Source organism: Lagenorhynchus albirostris, chromosome 7, assembly GCF_949774975.1.
Source record: "Lagenorhynchus albirostris chromosome 7, mLagAlb1.1, whole genome shotgun sequence".
NCBI lineage: Eukaryota > Metazoa > Chordata > Mammalia > Artiodactyla > Delphinidae > Lagenorhynchus > Lagenorhynchus albirostris.
Genome location: NC_083101.1, coordinates 19,948,169 through 19,967,778, shown reverse-complemented (window position 1 = coordinate 19,967,778; position 19,610 = coordinate 19,948,169). Strand labels below are relative to the sequence as shown.

Sequence of the window (19,610 nt, the reverse complement as noted above, 5' to 3'; positions counted from 1 at the left end):
AGCGCCTCAGCTCCAGTCTGGCCTGCAGCCCACCCCCATCCTGCCAGCAGATGTGCAGAGGCCGGAGGAGGACCCACCAGCTGCTGTTCTGGCCACCTTCAGGAGCAGCTCTGGGTGTGGTGCGGGAGGCTCAGTAGTCCTGACGCTCCTGCTGCCACATGGAGCTGGGACCTGCGGACTCAGGGCCTCACGGATAGGCTTCCAGCCTGCTTCTGTGTAAACGAACAAGGGTGAGGGTTCCAGAAAACACACTGGAATGGGCGTCTTCTTCTCCCATTAGAACTTGCATAACATGCCAAGGGGAAAAGTCATGCCCTTTACCTGGACACTTGGTTGTGAGTCTAAGGAGTGAGCAGAGGTGGATCCGGGACAGATCAGTTGGATGGGAGGCCCGGTCTGCTGGGCTTTGGCCCTGGGCTGCTCTCAATCTGTGGCTTGACCAGGACAGGGTTAAAGAGAGGCTCTTCCCGGATGGAATTCCTGACTTATCCAAGATTGGAAGGGAATGTCATGGATCTGCAGGAATAGATGTGATTCTGGGGAGAGGGTCCTCGCTGTTTACCAGATCCCTTCTGGGTCTGGGAGGAGACCCGGTGGGATTGTAGGGCTGGCCTCCTCCAGGCTCTGTGCTGGTTCCTCCTCTTCCGCACGGTGTTGGCTTCGAGAGCTGCCTCTGGGGCCCCCATCCATTCATCTTCCTTCAATCAACAGACATTTATAGAGCACCTACTATGTGCTTTTGTTGGAAAAATCAGCCAAACAGGCAGGGTCTGCGTGGTGGCAGGGAGCCTGCCCTTTGTCCGGCTGGGTCGCTGTGTGGTCGTTCCTGTGCTGTATTTATTGAGCCCTTGGGAGCTTATGGCCTTGTGGGTTAAAGATCCCCCTGCCAGACTAAGGATGGCAGAGATTGGTGGATTGAGGAATCAAAAAGGGGAGACAGAGCACTTCATCCCTCTTGAGGTCACAGAGGAGCAAAGACCCAAAGGGCCAATGCCTTACTGGGGTCACTTGCAGTGACCAGCAGTGGCGGGGCTGTATTTCGGGTCCTTGGGTTTGCCAGTCGGAAGACACTTGTCAGGGCTGCACAGCTGGTACAGACCAGAGCCAGGCTTCAACCCCACATGCCTGCTCCAGAGCCCAAGGCTTTCCCCATGTACCACATACCCATATGCCCCACGTTCAAATCAAGAAGAGGGTTTGTCAGGTCCCGCAGGGAGTCAAGATCAAGGACTTTGAGAATGAGGCAGAGAAGCCACAACCCTGGGTGGATGGCATTAGCTGACCTTGGAGGCCCAGGGTTGAGTCGTGTGTCCAACCGGCCCGTAGTTATTGCTGCAGGAAAGCACGGTGGTTAAGAGCACAGACTCTGGAGCCAGACGGTCGAAGTTCCCGTCCCAGCTCTGTCACCTTTTAGTTGTGTGACTGTGAGCAAATTATTTGAACTTCTCATGCCTCAGTTTCCTTATCTGGAAAATGGGGTAATAAGAGTAGCTGCCCCCTTGGGTTGTCATGAGGTATAACTGAGTTAAGAGCAGTGCTGGCCTGTGGTAAGTGGTCAGCTGTCAGCACGTTCAAGGTGCCCGGCCTACAATGGGGCACAGACAGGGACGGTCGCTGCCGTTGTGGAAATAAGCTGACCACTCCATGCAAAGGGCTCCACGTGAGGCACTGGGTGCTCAGAGACCCCACAGAATGGCGATTAACCTGGTCTGGGAGGTGAAGCCTGCCTTCCCAGAGGGTGGGAAGGTTGAACCAAGGTCTGAAGAGCAGCAGGCGACCAGGCCAAGGGGCGGGGGGAGGCTGGGGAGGGCAGCAGGCCTGGTGGGTGTGCTAAGACTTTTGGACTTTATCCAAAGAGCAGCAGGAAGGCATGAGGTTTTTAGCAGACGTGACACGATCAGATGGGGTTTGTGAAGGCCACTCAGGCAGCTTGAGAAGCTTGGTCGGTGGCCAGCAAGTTGAAGGGTGACCAATGGGGAGGCCTGGAGCTGCCCCGATGGTGATGCTGATGCTGAACCAGGTGAAGTCAAATGGGATGCAGGGCCCAGGTGGGGTAAGAAGCTCTGGACCAGAGGCGGGCAGGGCTCCAGCTGTGCCTGTGCTGGGCGACGAGGCACCTGGCCCCACTCTCTCTGGCAGCCGGCCTCCTCTTCCCTCCTCTGGCCTGCTCGGTTTGCAGTGAATTACCCAGGATTACTAGGGGCCCTTGGGCACCCGGGGAGAATAGGTGGGCAAGAGGGGCCATGCTCAGTAACCCAAGTGACTGTTAGCAGAGCTGCTAGAAGCTGAGGTGGAGCCAGCCCTTACAGGATTCTCGGGCCTTGGGCCCCAGCCTCCCTTTCCCCTTCCTCTGATGACTGAGGTAGGGCATACTCATTAAAGAAAATGTGGAAAAGTCTAGAAAGTATCAAGAGGGAAGCAGGCCTCTTGCAGTGGCCTTGCCCAGTGATAGGCGCTGACTGCATTTTGAACAGCCTGTGGGCCAGGGACTGGCCAACAGCTTTACCTGCTTTGCAGGGTGGATGTTATTACCCCCATTTTACAGATGAGAAAACTAAGGTCCAAAGTGGCTAAGTAACTAGCCTGTTTCTGATAAGTGTCAGAGACAAGATTTGAACCCTCTACTGTCTGACTCCAAAGTCCATAGTTTCAGCCACAAGTCTATTCGCTCCATAGCTCTTTAGCACTGTTGGTTAAGCAATATCTATCTATCTATCTATATATATATATAGAGAGAGATATATCTGTATATTTATCTATATATCAGTATATATACACACACATATATACACGCATACATATATATATGAATAATTTAAAATATGCCTTGCCCGTAAGTGCTATATAGTGTTTAGCTGTAATTTTATTAACAATTGCCTTCTAAAAAGATTGAACCAATCCATGCCACCGCTAGCATTAGAGGAGGTTGTTTGAAAAAGATAATTCATTATTGTTTTCAATTCACTTCACTGCATTGATCATCTTTGAGAAGAATGTTTTTCTTACATTTGTTTTCCATTTGCATTTCACCATTTATGAATTTGTTTATTTTTGGGGTTGGGATGTTATCTTTTTCCTAAAGATTAATTAATTAATTAAATTTATTTTTGGCCGTGTTGGGTCTTCGTTGCTGCCCGCGGACCTTCTCTAGTTGCAGCAAGTGGGGCCTACTCTTTGTTGCAGTGCGTGGGCTTCTCATTGCAGTGGTTTCTCTTGTTGCGGAGCACAGGCTCTAGGCACGCGGGCTCCAGTAGTTGTGGTACGCGGGCTCAGTAGTTGTGGCTCACGGGCTTAGTTGTTCCGTAGCATGTGGGATCTTCCCAGACCAGGGCTCGAACCCATGTCCCCTGCATTGGCAGGCAGATTCTTAACCACTGCACCACCAGGGAAGTCCCAGGATGTTATCTTTTGTTATTGACTTGTAAAAATTATTTGTGTTTATATATGAAGGCTTATTAAGCCTTCATCTACCTTACAAGTATTTTCAAATTTTTTGTTTGCCTGTTAAGACTATTCATGATGATTTTCACAAGTGAGAGTGTTACCTATTTTTTTTTTTTTGGACTAACAATAATAACTAACACTTATTAGGAACTTACAATATGTCAGGTAGTATGGAGAGAGCTGTACCATATGTAGAATGTATGGTTCTTTACTTTAATAGTTAGACATTTCTTTCCCATAGGAAGACCAGAGAGGTATTCACTTATATTCCTAGTCATTTTATAATATCATTTGTACTCTTAAAATTTTAAACCATCTGGAATTAATCTTCATGGGAGTGGGTATGAGGTATAACTTTATTTTTCCCCCAGTAGTTCATCATTTATTAAATAACTTATCCTGCACTAACTATTATATGATAGACCAGGGTCTCTTCCAGGCCACTCAAATATGTTTCATTATTGCGTTTGTATATTGCTAGTAAAATACTGTTTTATGACATTTATTAGTTTTTTGCTGTGCGTCTCCCTCGTCCACTTTAAAAAAATTGTTCTGGCTATTTAATATGTCAGATAAAATTTATGCCCATCTTAATAATCTCCTTAAAAAACTCCCTTGGGGTTTTTCTTGGAATTGTATTAAATGCGTTTATTAATTTGTGAAGAATTATCATCTTTAAATTAGTAACTTTTCCTATCTAAAACCATGGCATATCTTCCCATTTGGCTGAGTTTTTAAAACATCTCATAATAAACTTCTATAGTTTTTATTGCATAAATCCTGCACCTTTCTGCCTAAGTTTGTTCTTAGAAATTTTATATTTTTCTTGCTGTTATGAATGGAATATTTCCCCCATTATATTTTCTAGCTGGCTCTCAGCTATTGAAAAGAACTATTGACTTTGTATATTTGGACTTTTGTGTTTATTTTATAACCATGCCCTTTACTGAATTATTTTATTAGTTCTAACAGTATTTCAGTTAGTTCTCCTGGGTTTTCTAGACAGGCACTCATATTACTTGCAAAAAAAGACATATTTTTGTCTCTTTTTCCTCAAATCTTAGTAATCTTATTTGTTTTTCTTGCCTTATTGCCATGGCCAGAACTTATAAACACATGAAATGGTAGTAGTGATGGTGAAAGAAAGACCTAGTGAATCTTCAGAGGACCTTCCAAGGCTGGGGACAGATCTGACCCAATCCCAGCCCTAGAGTTGTCTCTTGAGACTCCATTCATTCATTTTCTCACTTGAGAAATATTTTTATGATGCCTCCCCTGGGCTATGTACTTGGGATCTTGTGTCTTGCAAAAGATGATTTGCACAGAGGACTTCTGGCCCAGAATTTTCCAGTCCTTCATGATTTGTTCCTTCTTTGTCTCAGCCCCTCTCGAGGCCTCATCTACCCAAAGCCTTCTATTCTCTCCACCTTCCCAACCCTACCTGCAGGAAAGGAGCTCATAGTTTCTATCCCTGCTATATTTTGTAGCATTTACGGTTTAGGGTATACCTTCCCAACCATCTTCTAGTTCCTCAAGTCTCTGTTAACTACTCCAGGCAGAGTCTACTCTTCTGTACACAGAGAGGGAAAGGGGCTTGTCCAAGATCACACAGGCTCGTTGGCTGGAGAGCTGGGTCTGGCACCCAGGTTCTCATCCTCACCAATGTGTAAACAATTAATTAGACCTTATTATTCCTTATATCTCTTACTGGAGAATTTGCAGGAGTCTGGCTGAGAAGATGGATAGTCTTCTCCATCCCAGAAGTCACACCTTCACTTGACCAAGGGTGCCTTGAGCATTTCTGGAGCCCAGACTTCATCTGGCTCCCCCCTTGTCTTCCTCCAGCCTTAGCATGGCTGATTTACCCTCAGTCTGGGTCAAGTGCCCCCCTACTTCCTCCTGTACTCCACTTACCGCTGGATCATAGTTGTTCATCTGCAGTGTATTGAAATGTAAAGCTCTTAGGCTCTGGAAGCAGACCTCCTGAGTCTAAATCGCACTTACAAATTGTGTGACCTTGGACCAATCACTTACCCTCTCTGGGCCTTAGTTTCCTCATCTGTGAAATGGGGAGAGTGATCATTGCTACCTCATAGATTTATGTGTTGAAGGCTTAGAAGAGCACTCAGGAAATGCTAGTGCAGATTATCATTACTGGTCTCTGGTTTCTCCCTTGATTGGTCCCCACAGGCATGAGCTGTGTCTTGATCCCCACCGTGGTATTCCTTGTGTGCACTGAAGATGGGACTCATCGTAGATGTTCAGTAAATACCTGTGTTTGTTGGTGTTGTACTCGGGCAGGGATGACGTCCCAAGCACTGTGCTGGCTGCCGAGAATGCAGAGAGCAGTCCACAGTAACTAAAATGCCTGGATACGGACTCTGGGCAAGGGAGCCACTCTGGCATCCCTTTGGGTCTCAGTTTCCCCTTTTGTAAAATGACAGAACAGGATGTAGACCGAGGTGGGCAAGGTCAGGGTGGGGAGAAGCTGCTGTCCTTTTTTAGCCATTGGAATCCTGGGTAGCCCTGGGCCTGACCTTGCACATGGACATAAAAGACATTGGAACTGGGTTTGTGAACAGCCGAGGGTGGGAGAGTGTCAGCAAGGGGCAGCTGTAGCATGAGGCAGTAGATCACAGAGGCGAGTCCTGCAGAAGTGACCTGGAGGGACCCAGGTGGACAGAGAGTTGGGGTCCTAGCAAGGAGGGGCTGGCCTGCAGCCTGGGGCAGTGGGAGAGCGTATGGGAGAAGTATCTAGGCTTCCCATTTGTAAACGAGGGCTCTGGAGTCAGATAGACCGGGAACCTAGTCAGACCTAGTGAGACCTTGCCTCTTATCTGCACGTCACCCCGGGCTTTGACTGAGCCTCCCTGAACCCCGGTCTTGGTCCTGCAGTTCAGTAAGTGGGTGTGAGAGGACTGGTGAGGTGCTGCATTGAGTGGGCCTGGCACAGTGTTGGGTGCATGTTAGGTGAGCAGTGGAAGGCCGCCCTCCCTCTTTAAGGCTCTGTCCAGTTTGGAACGCAGTGATTTCTCATGGAGAGTGACTGAGGATTTGGAAGGTGTGGGTGCTGACGCAGAAAAGAAACAAATGGGAACTAAAGTTGGCCAAAACAGCCTGCCTGCGTGTCACGTCCATGATCCCACTGGCTCCTTGCCAAGGAACCTGGATGCCAGCGGGTATGTGTGCTCGTGCCTGTGTGTGTGTGTGTGTGTGTGCGTGTGCGTGTGTGTGTGTGCTTGCGTGTGCATGTGTGCATGTATGAACATGCAGCCGTGTGCATGCCTGTGTGTGTGTGTGAGGCACGTGTGTGTGTATGAGCATGTACCCATGTGCATGTGTGCCTGTGTGTGTGCGTGTGTGCGTGTGTGCGTGTGTGCGTGCGCGCTGTGCAGCCCACATTTTAATGGTGAGGAAACAGAGGCTCAGAGAAGTGAAGTCACTTGCCTGAGGTCCTACTGTGAGTCCGTGGCTTCACCCCAGGACTTCTGACTCAGGACCCAGATTGGGGAGGGGGCTTGGGAGTGAGGGTGAGGGACAGGGATCAGGGACTCGTGGAAGTTGACAGCAGGGGGACTGACTTTCCAAGGGGCTGTCTCCTGAGTAATTTAATCAGATTGGTTCAAACGAGTGGGCCCACAGCCAGGAACCCTCTTCAGACCTGTATGAGATGTGGTTGTTGGGCCCTTTCCTGAGCACGTGCTCTTAGGGGCCAGGATCCTTGTGATGGGGACGCCTCCCATAGGCTTGGCACAAAGAATGCTTATCTCTGACTGGGGACACCCTGCTTGTTGGTGTCTTCCCTACTCACTGCCTATTCTAACTTGTCGGGTCCCGGGACGTCCTGGAACGCAGAGCTGGGAGTCACAAATTCAGGGTCTTAGCTCTCGTCTTAGCTCTGCCGGTGCCTCAGCTTGGGGCTCTGGGCAGTCCCTTTCCTTCTCCCGGCCTCAGTTTCCCCGAATGTGTTCATGGGGTAATAACACTTCCGTTGCTCACTTCATCGGGCTCCTCTGGGAACCTGGTGAAGTGAGGGTTATTGCAAACTGTGAAGGCCTGTACACAGATTAAACGGCTGCTGATGCACTGGTCCTAGGTAATTAGAGATGGTGAGGTGAGCATCAGGGGACAGGAAAATCAGAAAGAATCAAGCTTGCGTCTGGGACACATCTCTCAGAAGGTCTCTGAGAGCCCCGGGGGAACACGTCACCTGTACGTTGGGCCCAGGGATCTACAGGTTGGTTGGGGGGGACGCAGTCAAGCTGTATCTTGAGAATGCTTATGGTTTGGCTAATGATGATTGAGAAGTGGTTTTCTGGTTGAGAGTGACTGCTTGAGCAAGGACCCGGCGGTAGGGATGTGCAAGGTCTGGCGAAGGAAGGACTGTGGTCTGGGGATGGGGCAGAGGGACCCCGTCTGTGGGTTGGTCTGGTGGAAGGAGAGCAAAGTCTGGACAGGATGGCTGGGACCAGATGACGGAAGACTTGGGACACCCAAGGAGGAGTTTGGACTTTGTCAGTAGGCATGGTGGGGAGCTATGGGAGGTGCTGGAGCAGGGAAGGGATGGGATTGGAGAGGACCCTGTGGAGGAATGTGAGTGGGGTAGGCGGGGAGGGCATTTAAGCAGGGAACAGGGAGTTGAGCAGAGTTGGTGGGGAGACACCCTCTTTAGACAACATGGCGGCCAAAGTAGAATTGTTTTTGTTTCAGGGACAGAAAGGGGACCCCGGGCTCTCACCAGGAAAGGCTCACGACGGGGCAAAGGTAGGTTTCCAGGGACCCCAGTGCTCAGGGAAGTGGGGGAGTGGACAGCGGGAAATCACCGTGCTCTGGGGCGCACCCTCCCGACAGAGGTCACTGCGTGACAAACGCTGGAGGTGGGAAGTAGAAAAGGATGGGGTCTGTTTTTTCCTCAAAGCCCTTCAGCTCTCCCTACACCAAACCCAAAACCATTCCCTTCTGCCTTCTTCCGGTGTGCAACCAATAAAACCGACAAAAAATGTTGCCTGTGGACATACCTTTGGTGAATGTCCTTTTGCCTAACACCCTGAGTGGGTTTTCTGTAGGGCCTGTTAGGTGACCCTCGACATCCAGAAGCTTCTTGGTAGCACATGCCCAGGAAGCTTCCAACAGACATTCGAAGGCCCCTCTGAGGTTGTTAGTATGAGCAGACAGGTCTGTGAACTTCTGGGACATGGGAAGGGAACGGGCTGGAGACTCAGGGCTCCCTAACTCTGAAGGGCTGAGACCAGAAGGATCTCCCATGGAAGAGAGAACGCTTAGGCCAAAGGACTTCATCCATCCCTGAAGTGTCCACCCTGTAAATTAAACAAGGGGCCTGGAGGGAGTGTAGGACCGGCCGGAGCAGGGGAACCCAAAACTCCAAGTAAGGTCATCCAATGTCCCGGACATCCATACGCTGGAAGGAATCCTTGAGTCTGTCTGGCTTCCTTCTGGACGCAATCCAAGAGCCCTCCTGACAGCAGAACACTGCTTCTCAGCCCAGCCTCCAGTGCGTGGGTCCTCAGAGGTGGCAGCTCCGGCTGATTCCTCTGAGGCACAGGTGGCTCATTCACTCACATCTTCATGGGAAGCTTTTTCACTCAGCAAAGTCTTACTGGGTGTAAACATCCACATGCACCCCCATCGGATCCTCACTGGAAGCTTCTAGGCCAGGCAGCTAGGCCTAGCTTGCCCAGGAGAAAGCAGAAGCTTCAGCTGCGGGCGGCTTGCTGGAGGCCACGCAGCTCGTCCAATGCAGAGCAGGCTCTGCAGCCGGGCCTGACGACATGCAGGGCCCGGGCTTCTCTCTTGCTCCTACGTTGTCTGCTTCTGGGTCTCATGGTGGTGGCAGAAATGCCCCCTACTGGGTAGCCGCCATGCCCAGCAAGGGTGGGAAGGAGGGTGTCAGGAATGCAGAGACGGATTTCTGATTGGAACGGGTTGCATGTCCTTCAGGGCTGCATGTCCTTCAGGGCGATGGTTTTCAAACATGGTTTTAACAGCGAAACCCATTCCCCAAATGGTACCTTTTGCCAAAGTCCAACATATAAAACAGATTAAATGGAGTGACTGAGTTAAGTGGGGAGGGGCTGGGTACCCTGCCCGCCCAGCTGCCCTCAGCCTGCTCAGAGGCCCTGAGTCTCCTCTGAGGCCTCTAAGCCTCCGTGAATGCTGTTTGCAAACAACTGGCCGTGGGAGGCCACACTTTCAATTTAATGAGTGTCCGCTCCCGTTCCCCCACCTCACCCCCTTGTCTGTGTTTTTCAGGGCGACGAGGGCTTGCCTGGGCTCTCTGGGAATCCAGGACCTCTTGGACGAAAGGTATACCTTGGTGTCGATGCTTTGCCTTGCCTGGTGGGCTTCCTAGCAAGCGGGGTCTTCATGCAGGAGTGCTGTGTGCCGCCCGCCTGCCCACCTGCCTCTCCCCAGCTCCCTCAGCAGGGGGCTGGTGGCCGGAGGGGAGAGAGGTTTCCGAGGGTCCGTGCTTGCCAGAGGGTGGGAAGCACCTTGGCTTGGAGGAGGTCCCGCCACCATGGTTAAGGAGGTGTGACAAGAAGTGACCCTTCCTCTCGGGGCCCAGCTGCTCCAGGGAGGCCATCCTAGGGGTGCTCGTGCTGGTGGAGGGAATATTGTCAGAGCCGGGAGCCCCCACTGGCCCAGCTCCTCCTCCCATGGGCGGAATGGCGGGGGCCCGACGCATCCCCTCTCTGAACCTGAGCCTCCTCCCATCTGGAATGACCATGAGCCCCCTGGGGCTGTAAACCAGGAGTAAGGCCTGGAGCGTGGACGTTCAGAGAGTGGGCTCTGGGGTCGGTTGAATCTGGAGTCTACCCGCGGCTCCACCATTTCCTCACTGTGTGACCTGGGGCAAGTCTGACCTCTCTGGGTCTAATATCATCCCTCTGATATACCGCAGGCCAGTGTTCTATAGAGGCAGTGAGTTCTCTGTACATTCTGAGCTGTTGTCATCTGCCCCCACCCCATCACTGCTTCAGTCAGGCAGGGGGAGTTACCTCTAGTTGCCTTTGGGGGAAGGTCTGCCATTTTCCTAGGTGGTGGGTCTCTGGCTTGTAGTGCCCCTAGATTCCTCTCTGGCTTCCCAGCCAGGGTGTTCCATCCTTCAGACTCAACTCTAGTTGTGTCCAGGAAGCCCTCTTGGAACCCTGACCTTCCGTCTAGGAGACCCTACTCTGCTCAAGGACCCATAGGCTATCTTAGCTGAGTTATTTCAGCCCCAAGACCAGCTTCACCAACAAGGATGTGTGAATCTGGTTCATCGCTCTCCCTACAGAGCCTAGCACAGGGCTTGCGCATAGTAGGTGTTCAGGAAACGGGGGAGGACAGTGCAGGGCCAGGGTCAATTGCTTTTTGCAGGAAAATACCCCGTTGCTGGTGGGTTTTCCGTAGATGCATTGGCCCAGGGCCACGTCTTAAGCTTCTACCCTGACTCCCAGCTGTGCCACAGCTGCCGTCTTTCTCGGCCATCTGGTCCTCATCTGGGCAGCTGTGGCTTCTCCTGGCTCCATCCTGCTTGTGCTCTGAGGGTCCCTGTGGCACAAGGGGACTTGGAACATCACTCCCCCCCTCCCCTTCCGCTTCTCCTCCACCCTCCGTGGCCAGAGCAGGCCACACTGCAGACCTGAAGAAGCGAGACCCAGACAGGAGTCTGTGGCTGTCTGAGCTGGGGAAATGTGGTCTCTTCTGCCTCAGAGAACGCAGAGGGACTCCCTCTCCCCACTCACTTCCCCTCTGGGCTCCAGCATTTTCTGATGGATGAGGTGTGGAGGTGTGAGTGGAAAATTCTCCTTCCAGTCATGGCTCATAAAGCAGCCAGTGGTGGGCTGTGTACCAGTGTACAGTGGTGGGCTGTGTACCAGTGTACAGTGGTGGGCTGTGTACCAGTGTACAGTGGTGGGCTGTGTACGGGGGTAGCAGTCCAGCAGAGGAGGCGGGAGAGGGAAAAACAGACTGGACCGGCTCCTGCCTGGGGTTCCAGGCCTTCCTGCTCTCAGCAAATGTCCAGGGAGGCCGAGATCCCCCAACTCAGGGGAACCAGCTCACCTGAACAGGGAGAGACATCTTTTCTAAATTAAGGAAGAGCTTCCACGTGATAGGAAAGCTATCTGGCAAAGCCATTTCCACCAAGGCCCTCTGGCCCCGGCCTAGGCAAACATGGAGGAGTTTGGTGTGTGGCAGGCCAGTGTCACCTACTCACAGAGGATGGTGGGCAGAGCATGGGGTGCTCAGGTCCTAAGGCAGGGACCCCTGACTAGAGGTGGGGGTCAGGGAGGAGGACCAATGGGGCGGCAGCCGGGCCTGGAGTTGTCACTGTTCATCAGCAGTCTCTCCTCCCACAAGTGTCTTTGGTGACAACAGTAGCCACTTTGCCCTGATCCTGTTGGGTGGTTTTTCTGCATCGTCTCATGTGGGGGGGGCCTTGAGCGAGAAGGAACATGGTGGGTGAGAGGCGAGGTCTGTGTCCCCTTTGCTCATCAGCACATTGAATTTTGGTGTCACCTCAGAGTGACCCCAGTAACCCTATTCATTCATTTATTCAACATAACGGATTGAATGACTATTGTGTGTCAGGCACTGTGCAGACCTCTGAGCTGACACATAGACGAAAATCCCTGTTTCCTCAGAGCTTGCAGTCTCGTGTGGGGAGACAGACAATAAAAACAGTAAAAATACGAGGTGTGTTAGAAGATGAAAAGGGCCATGGAAAAAAGTAGGCAGAAGAAAGGGAGTTTGGGTTGGGAGTTTCCCATACTGACCAGCGTGATAGGAAGGTTTACTGTCCCTCATCACATTGTTTCCTAACAGTAACCTCTGGGAGTTAGGCAGTATTATGCCCATCTTACAGCTGAGAAAACTGAGGCCCATATAGGTCTCATTCATTCATTCACTCTTCCAGTCATTTCACAAAGATATACCAAGGTACCTGGCCGTGTGCTGACACTGGTGTTAAACGCCAGTGAGATCACTGGGGGCTCACGGAGAGTGAAGTCTACAGCCCCGGTTCACAGCCCCGCTGTGCATGAGAATCAGCGGGGGAGCTTGCCCACCTCCCCACAGGGGTTCTGGTTCAGTTGGTCTGAGTGGGACCCAGGCAGTAGATTCTCACGTGCAGCCGAGGCTGAGAGCCACTGGATTAACAGAAATAGCTGTCGGGGTCACTAAATGGCAGAGCTGGGATTTGAACTCAGGTCTTCTGACCCTTAGTCCCTTTCCCTTTCCCTAACACTGATTGAAACAGCTTCTTAAATAAAGTGGGCCCATCAAGTGGAAAAGAGCCTCCCCACCTGAGAAGGCTTCTTTCTCTGCATCTGCCTGCGATGCTTGCTAAGGGACTTTGCTGAGCTGATTCCAGATGGGGGAGCAGGTGTACAGACCAGGTCAGACACGCCTGGATGGAATCCCAGCTGTGTCCCTCTCCTGCTGTGTGAGCTTGGGCAAGTGGCCTCAGTTGCTTCATGCAGTGGTTGGGAGGGTTAAATAAGATGCTCTGTCCTCAGCACCCAGCACAGGGCTGGCACGTGGTAGATGCTGCGTACGTATTTGTTGAATGAATGAATGAATGTGTGATCACGATGAACATGAAGAAGCAGTGCTGCAGAAGGTCTTGCCCACCTGATCCCATCACTCATCTTGCTTAGTTACCAGTTAACCACCCTCCACTAACCCAGAAGGCTACCAGAACCCTATTTGTACCTTGTGAGGGCAGAATCCCATGCTGCCCCTAATCTAACCCTCCTGCCTTCTCTCCTATAGAGCAGCGCTTCTCAGCTGCCCCCCAGGGAACAGTTAACAATGTCTGGACACATTTTTGGTCGTCACAAATGAGAGGGGGCGCTACTAGCTTCTAATGGGTAAAAGCTAGAAATGTTGTTAAAGACCTTACAATGCGTGGGACAGATGCTTCACCCAGAGCAGAACCTTATCCAGCCCAAGGTGTCAGCGGTGCCGAGGCCAAGAAACTCTGCTGTATAGAAACCCTCACTCCATCCAATCCTGTGTGCCCTGGGCCTTCCTGCCTCCCTGCATTTGCTTCCGCTGGGCCCTCTCCTGGCATGCTCAGACCAGTCATCTTCATGGATCTGTCCCTTGATTCCATTCTCGAAGGCCATCTTCTCCAAGAGCATCTCCCCAGCACCTCCAGGCAGAATGCATACCTCCCTTCTCACACCAGCCCATTTTCTCAGCCTCTTTAGGACTCTGCACTTTCTGGCCAGCAGGCAACTCATTGGTGTCCTTGGCACATTTGTCAGACGAGAGCAAGTGCACAGAGGAGGACCTCTTCTTTATTTCCTCATGTGGGGCTTAGCACAGTGCTGGCCACAGACATCTGCTCCGTCGTCCCTCACCTCCCTGCTTCCCCTGCCTCCTCAGACATCACTAATCGCTCTTTCTTGCCAAGCCTAATTCAGTCTCAGAATCTTTCTTAACACATTCTTAACACATAACACATTAGACATGACTAATGGAATGAAGTTGGTACTCAAGTTGAAACTTCCTCCTGGCTCCCTCCTGCAACCCTCACCCTGCCCACGAGCCCTCCACATGCCATCTGAGTTGGCCACTGTCTGTGAGATCTGTGCTAAAATGGGAGGGCAGAGGGGGTCATCTGGGAATTTTTGCAGGGAGTGTGATTGACGCTGCCTGAAGCGATCTCCTGCCTTTCTGCAGAACTGCCAGTTCTACCTGGATGTAGCGCCTCCATGTAGCGCCTCTACCGAGAACCTTCTCTGGGCTCCTCTGCTGAGCTGCTCTGGGTTTCTGGGGTCCATACCCTCTGCATTTCTGAGCTCCTCTGCCCCTCTGCTCTCCAACGTGGCTTCTCCTTCAAGCCTCAGCTCACCGTGCCGCCTCCCCTGCTTGGCTGTCTGCTCTCTCCTAGCACTCAGTACTTCTTTGTTCCACTTCATATGTGTTTAATGCCCACATCCTGTTCTAGAAGGTAGGGAGTGAGTTTGCTTTGTTTATCAGTGTATTCTCAGTGCTCATATAGGGTCTGGCTCATTGGTGGGGGCTCAGCAAACCTTTGAATGCATGAATAACCAGATGAATGAATGAGCTCTACCGAAACTGTACCTTCCTGCCCTGACCTGCCTCAGGTACCCACTAAGTAGAGTTTGGCGTCAGATGCCTAGCTATACTGTGAAGGACCGTGCTTCTGGACAAGCCACACATCACATTTCAGAATCCTATAATGTTTGAGCCAACAGGATGCTTTGAGAGGCCAGCTGGGGAAACTGAGGTCCAGAGAGGAGCAGGGACTTGGCGAGTACGCCTCACTCTGTTTCTTGGCATGTGTTTCTTCCTCCTGACCCTTTCTATTGAATGGGGCTCTCGGTCCCGCTGACTGCCCAGTGTGGCCTAGGGGCTGCCAGGGTGGTAAAGAAGTCCAGTGGAAGGCCTCACGGAGTGCTGAGCGAGTCTGGTGAGCTCCATTCTGCTGCGAGAGAAGCCGGGACCTCGTGCAGGCCGAGGTAGAGCCTGCAAGAGCAGCTTGCAGGGGGATCAGCTGAGGTCTAGGTGTACGTTGGTCCTCAGGACCCCCAGGCAAGGACAGGACCCCCCTCCTCTCCCTGCCCAAGGCCCAAATAGCATCTCAGCCGATGGGGAGACTGTCTGCAGCAACAGTGAGGTGATGTCTGGTTTCGCCTGGTGCGTTGTAAGCAGTGATTAATCTGGCTCCCAAACCAAAATACAGCCCGAGTTCTATTATAAACATGGGTGCTGTGGGGACCCGCCTGCCCGGCAGCCAGAGGCCCCTCGCAGATTGCGTGGTCCCTGGAGCTCCCCTGAAGCATCTGCTCTCCCCTAGTCCCAGTCAGGCACTTATCACCCACGGGGAAATCACTGCCCGTGGGTCTGTCTACCTTGTGGTCAGTGTCCGCCCCGTAATTACCCAGGGCCCTGTAGAAGGTGATGGTTTAGATTCTTCCAAGTCCTGGGGCCCTGTCATTTGAAGCGACTTGGCTATAGCCCCAGCTTGGTAAACACTGTTAAGGTGCCTCCAGGGAACATATGAACCTCCCCCCGCCGCCCCATGCCTTGGCTGTGCTCAGTCTCAGCGGCTCCCAGTCTGCTAAGAGGAACAGAGGTTCAAGGCAGTGTTCAAGGCCCTTCAGGGTTCATGGTTTGGGAAGGACCTAGGAATCGTGGCCTTCTAGACAAAGCACAGCCCAATGAGTATGGAGTCGTGTGGGACGGTCTGGGCTTGGCCATAACTCGCAAAGTAGCCTTGGGTCAGTCCCTTCCCTTCTCTGAGCCGCAGTTTCTCATTCTATCCAGTGAGAAAGGAGGTTGTCAAATTGACAGCTTAGGTTCCTTCCAAGTCAGGTAGATACTCCGGAGTTCACGATGCTGCTGTGATCCATAAGCTGAGACCTGGTGGCATGTGGTCTGTAAGGTGGTCCTCGCCTAGGTGGCCCTGTGGCTCTTCTAGGGGGGCCTTGGGCCTCAACAGTGTGTCTCATCCACGATTTGGTGGTTGAGGACATGAGGATTCACAGCTGGCTTCCTCTGGGAAGCTGTGTGGCCTCAGGGGAGTCTCCGCCTCTCTGAGCCTCAGTTTCCTCATCTGGCAAATGGGCATGGCAATTCCTACCTCTCGGGTGATTGCAAGTTGTTGACGAGTTGATGTATTTAAGGCTTTAGTGCCGGGCCAGGCACAGGGCAGGTCACTGTCCATGTCCCCGAAGGTCATTTGTTTCCTTTTAGCTATACCCTGAGTAAAAGATTTACTTGAAATCTCCTTCTGGGATTTCACTGGCTAAAGCGCTGGTTTCTAGCAGGCTTCTTTGTGGCTACACAGGAAGCCAAAGGAGCAGGTGATGCTCAAGGGCTCCCCGGACCCCTTTCACGCTTCTCTTGGGATCCTTGCTCCGTTATTGCATTGGCTCCATTATGGCACTGAGGCAGGCAGAGGATGGCAGAGAGAGGCTCAGAGAGGGCAGTCACCTGGGCTGAGTCACACAGCCTAGAGCTCAAGGCTCCGCCCAGCTCTTCATGGGAAAAGGCTTTGCTTGTTCTTCCTCATCTGCAGGCTTCAAGTGGAGAAAGGATAGTGATGGCCATTATATGCGTCCTGTCCATGACACATCCCTGCTCAAAACCCTCCTGTGGTTTCCTATCATCTTACTGCCTGGCATGCTCTGGCTTCCTGCTTCTTCTCTGACCACACCGCCCCTCTGCCCCTTACCGCTCACTCGTTCTGCTCTCGTCACACGGGTCTCATTATTCCTTGAGAGCATTCTTGCCTCAGGGCTTCTGCACCTGCTGTTCCCTCTGCCTGGAATGCTTTTCCCCGGAGAGTCCGCCCTGTGTCCAGCTCCCTCACACAGAGTAGCCTCCCCTGCCTGACCGCCTGCAGTCACCACCCTCCCCAACACTGTCATTCTCTGTCCTCCAACTCTGCTCACTTTTCTTTGTAGAGCTAGTCGTTGCCACACATTATCTCTTTTTAAAATTTTATTTTCAGTGATGGTAAAAAAACACATCACATGCAATTTACTATCTGAACCGTGTTCGTGTGCAGTTCATTAGTGTTAAGTATATTCACATTGTTGTGCAATCCATCTCCAGAACTTTTTCATCTTGCAAAACTGAAACTCTACACCCATGTAAGCAAACCCCTGAGACATTACCCTTTTATATTTATTTGTCTTTATATCTACTTAATTAGACTGTAAATTCTGTTAAGGCAAAGGATGTTGTCTTCTTGTTCATCCAATGCCCAGAATGGTGCTGGAGCATAAAATTTCAGTAAATGTTTGTTGAATGAATGAATGAAATATAAAGATCACAGTACCAACAGCAGCTAGCCTTTACGGGGCCTTGAATTCATTGCCAGATACGGTGCTAAGTGCTTCACACATTATACCATGTAATCTGTACACCGACCCTTAGAGCCCCATTTTACAAGAAGAAACCAAAGCTCAAAGAGGTGACATCAGTGGCCCCAGGTATCCAGCCAGCCAGTAGTGAAGCAGGATAGGGAGCCAGATTAATTTGAAACAAGAGATCTTAACCACTCTGCATGCTGGCTGCTGGCTGTGGCCTGTGCCTCCATTTGCCCATTGGGGAAAAGAACACACGCCCCCGGGTAGAAGAATCTCAGCCAGCCGTAATGCGTCAATCTCATGGGCCCCAGGTTTGAGATGCAATCATAATGCTGGGCTGTCTCGAGGCGTGAGTAGGTGCAGAAAGAATGCTTGTAAATTCCCCAAACCTCTTGGATCAGACCAGCGCTGCTGTTTATGATTAAGAGCGCTGCTTTCTGGGGGTTTGCGGGGGTGCCGAGTGTGTGTGCCTGTGGGTATCTGTGGACATGCATGAACTGTACATGCCTGGGGGCAGGGGACTGCAAGGCTCTCCATGTGGCCTCAGGTGTCAGAAGGACCCAATGGTGAGCGTGAGCCTGCTGCTCCTTAGCAATGGGATTTGGGGCAAGTGGCTTCCATTCTCCGAGACTCAGTTTTCTCCTCTGTAAAATGGAGATGATAACCCTTAACCCCCTTTCCCCACACCTCATCTGGCTGTTGTAAGGGCTAGAGGACGTCATAAAGGTGTAATCCCATGTTATTTATTTATTTGTTTATTTATTTTTGGCTGCATTGGGTCTTCGTTGCTGCGTGCGGGCTTTCTCTAGTTGGGGCGAGCGGGGGCTACTCTTCATTGTGATGCGTGGGCTTCTCATCGTGGTGGCTTCTCTTGTTGCGGAGCACCGGCTCTAGGCATGCAGGCTTCAGTAGTTGCGGCGTGCAGGCTCAGTAGTTGTGGCTCATGGGCTTAGCTGCTCTGCGGCATGTGGGATCTTCCCAGACCAGGGATCGAACCCGAGTCCCCTGTATTGGCAGGCGGATTCTTAACCGCTTAACCACCAGGGAAGTCCCTGGTGTAATCCCATGTAAACAGCAGTGCGTAGAGGGGCTCCACAGGCATCGTGTGTGTGTGTGTGTGTGTGTGTGTGTGTGTGTGTGTGTGTGTGTGTGTGTGTGTGTGTGTGTGTGTGTGTGTGTGTAGTCTAGAGTCTCATTTATCAACTCCTGGGGGAGCCCTAGAACTCTTGAGTTCCAGAACACCAGAGCTGAAGGGGACTTGGAGTTCTAACTCCCTCATCTGAGGTCCAGAGAAGGACAGTAACCCATCCAGAGTTGCACAGTAAGTCAGAGACCGTGTCTAGGTCAAGTGTAGGGCTCCCCTTGAGAGGGGGTCTAACGGAGATTACCCCGTCTCCTCCACCCTGTCTGAAATGGAAGCCCCAGCTCCATCTTATTTCATAACAGCCCTAAGCTGATGGAAGCTTGAAGTCCAGGGTTTCCCTTCAGAGAGCTCCTAACTCCTATGAAATGGCCCAGGTGGTCACCCCAGTACCACCTGAAGGCACACACTCGTTCTGACTCTCTTGATCTGGAGACCTGGCTTTGGGGACCATGGGAATTGGACCAGGGTGACAGAGGGTCACGGTCGGTACTGGAATGTTGCCAGAGTCTTTCTCAACCATTGAGTGGCCTCTTTGCCCCTGGAGTACTTGCTGGGACCAGTGGGAAGAAGGAAGGCAGCTATTTTCGTTCATACATTTGGTCGATGTGTGCGAGATCATTTCCGTTAGGGGGTTAATGAGAAGGTCCCGACAGAAGGTCCCAGCATCGCGTGGTGGTTGAGCATAACCCAGACCTTAAGGTCCTGATCAGTCTAAGGTCCTAAGTCATCCACTAAGACATCCCTCCACCCCTGCTTCAGACGTTCCCACCTTCGCTCTGGATTTGGAAAGAATGGTTTGATACAGCATCACCCTCTCGCAGTTGCCGTATCCTAATTTAGCTCCCAAACCCTGCCCAAGGAGTGATCAACCCCCAACGTCTTCTGGTCTAAGAACCATTGGTGGCGGAGAGGGAACCACAGGGACCCCGATGTGCATATATCCGTTCTGGGAGTATTTATTGAACACGTCCCCGCCACGGTGCCTGCAGGGCTGAAAAGGCAGGCGGGGAGGCTGGGCCTCTGCGATCCATGGGCCCAGATGTGTCTTCCCAGCCTGATTCAGTCTCTTCCCCCCGCAACAGGGACACAAGGGCTACCCTGGACCGGCGGGGCACCCCGGAGAACAGGTGAGGGCTGCAGCCTCTGCCCCACCCTGCTTGCCCTCCCTCACT

At 51.9% G+C, this 19,610-nt stretch overlaps 1 protein-coding gene across 3 annotated transcripts in view; it reads left to right on the top strand.

Annotated features, from left to right (window-relative positions):
• The window catches only part of COL27A1 (collagen type XXVII alpha 1 chain), a 143,902-nt gene that overhangs the window by 27,045 nt on the left and 97,247 nt on the right, over positions 1-19,610 (top strand). For all 3 annotated transcript variants that reach the window (XR_009541517.1, XM_060154530.1, XM_060154529.1), the window contains exons 6-8: positions 8,155-8,208; positions 9,715-9,768; positions 19,521-19,565. Coding sequence is in view for 2 of the 3 variants with exons in the window: in XM_060154530.1 (XP_060010513.1) it covers positions 8,155-8,208; positions 9,715-9,768; positions 19,521-19,565 (153 nt within the window). In the remaining variant the exon portion in view is untranslated. The remainder of the gene's footprint in view (positions 1-8,154; positions 8,209-9,714; positions 9,769-19,520; positions 19,566-19,610) is intronic.